This window comes from Limulus polyphemus, unplaced genomic scaffold (genome assembly GCF_000517525.1).
Source record: "Limulus polyphemus unplaced genomic scaffold, Limulus_polyphemus-2.1.2 Scaffold2568, whole genome shotgun sequence".
Classification (NCBI taxonomy): domain Eukaryota; kingdom Metazoa; phylum Arthropoda; class Merostomata; order Xiphosura; family Limulidae; genus Limulus; species Limulus polyphemus.
Window position 1 is genome coordinate 132,945 of NW_013668178.1, and position 5,137 is coordinate 138,081.

Below are 5,137 nucleotides of genomic sequence, written 5' to 3' on the forward strand. Positions count from 1 at the left end.
AGAGCACAGATAGCCCATTGTGTAGCTTTGTGTTTACCTTCAAATAAACAAACCATTTGATACTGTTAAAATAGAAAATAATACATAATCGAAACGGTGTTTATACACAGTCAGTAAGTCGTCTTTAAGTCATACAACTTTGAATTCCCACCCCACTCACACGTGTGAAATAGCTGTGTTTTGGGATAAAAATTGTGTTAGATATGCACTTACTACTTGTGATAAGAGTTAAAACCTATGTTGTAGTAACATTACGGTTGTAATTGAACTTTCTGCTGAAATTCAACTTTCTTTTTTGTTTCTTTTTAGAACAAAGCCACATTGGGTTATATGCTGTGTCAATCGCGGGGAATCGAACTTCGGATTTTAGCATTGTAAATTCGCAGAATTACCACTGTTCTGTCGGATGAAAGCTACACAATCAGCTATCTCTTCTGTGTTCACACCGGTTATCGAAATTTAATTTTTAGTGTTATAACTCTCCGCTGAGCCACCGGGGACGTGAAATTTAAGAGGGCTATGACTAGTACTCTGACATAACACCTGGTTAATGTTTTTGGGTGTTAATCCGCTAGAACGTTAAATCAAAATTTTTATTGCATATAAAACCAATTTTTACTGGTTCTCCTGTTGTATCGCACACTTGTTTTTTTTATTTGAAGTACAAGGCTACAGAATAGGTTATTTGTTCTCTGCTCATCGCGGTATAGAAATATGATTTTAGCGTTATAAGCCCACAAATGTATCACTGAGCTAGAGGGAGAGGGAGGAGGTACAAGAGACTATCTGCATTCTTTCGCACGCGACTACTATTGAGACAGAAGTACTGAAAGGATTTTAAACGAAGAGCTCTGGGAGTGTGTGATTTAGTGACTATAGAAGGGCTCTGGCAGTGTGTAAGGTAGTGACTATAGAAGAGCTCTGGCAGTGTGTAAGGTAGTGACAAAGATGGTCTCTGGCAGTGTGTAAGGTAGTGACAAAGATGGTCTCTGGCAGTGTGTAAGGTAGTGACAATGATGTTCAAAACATCTTTGAGCCTTTTACTTACATAGAAAAATAAAGGATGGGAAAAAGAAAGTCCTAGTGTTATCTGTGAAGATCATAGTCATGTGGATTGTAGGAAACAGGGTTTAAAAGAAACACCCAGTAGTATGTGTGAAGGTTATAATTACGTGGACTATATCAAATAGGTTTAAAAAAAACTTGTGGTGTCATAATCCGAAAGCCGGTACTTAAGAGGTTTCAAAATAAACTTTGCAATAGGTTTTAAAGAAGTGAAGATGATGACAAAACCTTGTCGAAACTTTGTACACTTGCTGTTATGTTAAACTTATATTAAAGTTTTTCTTCATTACCCATTCAAGCCGTCTCCAGCCATTGTTACTTGAATGATAAAGACAGTGAACTACATGACTGGGCAACTCCCACGTCTAAAGAAATATTAAACATACATTTTTGGGGATGTACCTTGTACATATGCCTTTTCCATTTGAAAGTTAAAAGTGTCTGAAATAATTGCTCTAATCAGGTATTATTATACTAGATGTACTTCCGCAGGGTCCCCGAAAGTGTCCTGATTCAAGAGTAAATAAATCCAAAATTAAGAGTAACAAATATTTTTATTTTTTGCTTTTGAAGTTCATATGTTATGCTACGTTGTAGCCGACAGAGTGCATAATTCCTCTCGTGATTCATGGCATGCGCATGTTATACTGACGTTACGACAGTACAATTACAACATTAAGCGTCCCTTATATGACGTCATTTTAGTGTCTACTGACTGACTGACTGACAACACATTACTGTGGTGTGAGTGGTTAAAACAGATGTCCTCTCCTAGCAGCGTTCTGCCCTCTTTGGGGAAAAGTACGCTTTAAGTTATTTAAAGTATTTATTTAACTATTTTAATATTACAATGGCCATGGTGTATGTTAAGAGTATGTGAAAATACCAAAGATATTTTAATATGTAATAAATATTAGCTCAAAATCTTCACATATAATATCAGGAGAACAAAGAAGAAGAATAGTCAACTATTCGAAAGCGCTCGAGTTTTGGCTCTTATTTTAAGCTATTACACTTTATATGTGATCCTCTGTGCTAACTCTTTTATCAAAACAGTTATAAAATATTTGTATTTTAGATACGCTATAGTTTTGTGATTGTCTCTGAAGGAATAAGTTGATAATTTAGCCTGCCTGTTATACAGCAATTAACATTACTTGTTCGGCATTTGCTTACGTTTTTCTCAGGGTTTTACCAACGGCAAACCTCACCGAGCTCAGGAAGGTTATCAACGACCAATTGGGCCAAGACGTTCTTCCCAAGAATTACTTGTTCTTACGAAGTGTTGGAAGGAATTTCACTCAGGTTGATGTCTTTATATTTTTCGTTAATAAAATGCCTATCAATTAACTTAATGCCAGTGGTCATCTTTGAAAATATATTGGCAGTTGACTTTTTATGGACGTATGTTGTTAACAAAACACTGATTTCTATTTCAATACAATAAACGCTATATTATATGAGCAGCATCACTAATAAGTTAGAATAATATCTTAACTTGTCGTCTAGGTGAAGCCACATCAAGAGAAGGATATGAAAACTAAAAATTATATGCCACCTTTCGTAAGTTTATCGTTCATTTACTTTTCCTGTTTGTTTTCTTTTACTAGTGACTTCAGCGCCCCACGTTTTACTTCATTATTAATTTAATTAGTTATAAAATCGTCGTCAAAGTAACATTACTGCTTTAAGATTCTCTGTCTTTTCGGTGCTATATTATTTCTAAAGGATATCTTCTAGCCTACATTAATGAAATTAATAATATTATCACACTAGTGATAAAAACAATATTTTAAAATCTTCACATTTTGTGAAGTTTTCTCTGAAAGTCAGTGAAGCGCATGTATTTATAATGTTGTTTTCTGTAACTTAGCAACTAGCAATTAAGTGTCCAGTAGTCACGAAAGTGTTCACTTTTAAATTATGATAGTTATATTTAAACTATATCTGGTATACACATATCTTTTCTTTAATAATAAGAAAGTAGGATTATTGAATACACCATGTTAAAAAAAATCCAATCAATACAAAACCCTAATGGACAAAAGGCACAGTAAGACTGTGACTAAAACCCTAATGGACAAAAGGCGCAGTAAAGCTGTAGCTAAAACACTAATGGACAAAAGGCACAGTAAAGCTGTAGCTAAAACACTAATGGACAAAAGGCACAGTAAGGCTGTAGCTAAAACACTAATGGACAAAAGGCACAGTAAGGCTGTAGCTAAAACACTAATGGACAAAAGGTAAGGCTGTGACTAAAACACTAATGGACAAAAGGTAATGCTGTGACTAAAACCCTTACCTTTTGTCCATTAACACTATCAATATACAGAACTAGTATCGTGTATCATGTACACTATCAATATACAGAACTAGTATCGTGTATCATATACATTATCAATATACAAACTAGTATCGTGTATCATATACACTATCAATATACAGAACTAGCATCGTGTATCATATACACTATCAATATACAGAACTAGTATCGTGTATCATGTACACTATCAGTATGCAAAAACCCTTAAGGACAAACGGAACAGAAAGGCTGTCAAGAAACGAAAAAAAACAATTAAACTGTAAAAATTGTAAATATTCTCATAGAAATATTGGTACATAACTAAAACCTTAAAACGATACGTACAATAATTAATTTGTTTTATTAACAAGTTATTGCTCATTACTAGTATTCAATACGTAATATGAATTAACACTATTTCTTACTCATCTCTTCTTCTTCTTCCCACCAATCCTACCTTCGAATATGGTTTTAATAAAAGTGCAGCCTCGCATATATAGCATCACTGGATCCGAAAATGATGGAGTAAAGACCCATATAATTGAACAATTGATTATTGTGCGGGTCGTGTTGGAATTTCAATTATGTACCAAGATTTCTATTTGCATGAACGCTTTGTCTTATACTTGTTTCGTTTCTTTTGAGTCACAACCTTACTGTGCTTTCTGCCAATTAGTGTTTTAGTCACAGCCTTACCTTTTGTCCATTAGTGTTTTAGTCACAGCATTACCTTTTGTCCATTAGGTTTTAGTCACAGCCGTGTATATGATACTCGATACTAGTTCTGTATATTGATTGCGTATATGATACACGATACTAGTTCTGTATATTGATAGTGTATATTGATACACGATACTAGTTCTGTATATTGATAGTGTACATGATACACGATACTAGTTCTGTATATTGATAGTGTATATGATACACGATACTAGTTCTGTATATTGATAGTGTATATGATACACGATACTAGTTCTGTATATTGATAGTGTATATGATACACGATACTAGTTTGTATATTGATAGTGTATATGATACACGATACTAGTTTGTATACTGATAGTGTATATGATACACGATACTAGTTCTGTATATTGATACACGATACTAGTTCTGTATATTGATACACGATAATAGTTCTGTATATTGATAGTGTATATGATACACGATGCTAGTTTTGTATATTGATAGTGTATATGATACACGATACTAGTTCTGTGTATTGATAGTGTATATGATACACGATACTAATTCTGTATATTGATAGTGTATATGATACACGATGCTAGTTCTGTATATTGATACACGATACTAGTTTTGTATATTGATAGTGTATATGATACACGATACTAGTTCTGTATATTGATAGTGTATATGATACACGATACTAGTTCTGTATATTGATAGTGTATATGATACACGATACTAGTTTGTATATTGATAGTGTATACGATACACGATACTAGTTTGTATATTGATAATGTATATGATACACGATGCTACTTCTGTATATTCATAGTAGTGTATATGATACTCGATACTAGTTCTGTATATTGATTGCGTATATGATACACGATACTAGTTTTGTATATTGATAATGTATATGATACATGATGCTAGTTCTGTATATTCATAGTAGTGTATATGATACTCGATACTAGTTCTGTATATTGATTGCGTATATGATACACGATACTAGTTTTGTATATTGATAGTGTATATGATACACGATACTAGTTCTGTATATTGATAGTGTGTATGATACACGAT

At 33.3% G+C, this 5,137-nt stretch overlaps 1 protein-coding gene across 1 annotated transcript in view; it reads left to right on the forward strand.

The window, feature by feature from the left end:
* Positions 1-5,137, forward strand: part of LOC106467323 (uncharacterized protein PFB0145c-like) — a 54,753-nt gene that overhangs the window by 26,619 nt on the left and 22,997 nt on the right. The window contains exons 3-4 of the mRNA XM_022395485.1: positions 2,253-2,370; positions 2,575-2,628. Coding sequence (XP_022251193.1) covers positions 2,253-2,370; positions 2,575-2,628 — 172 coding nt within the window. The remainder of the gene's footprint in view (positions 1-2,252; positions 2,371-2,574; positions 2,629-5,137) is intronic.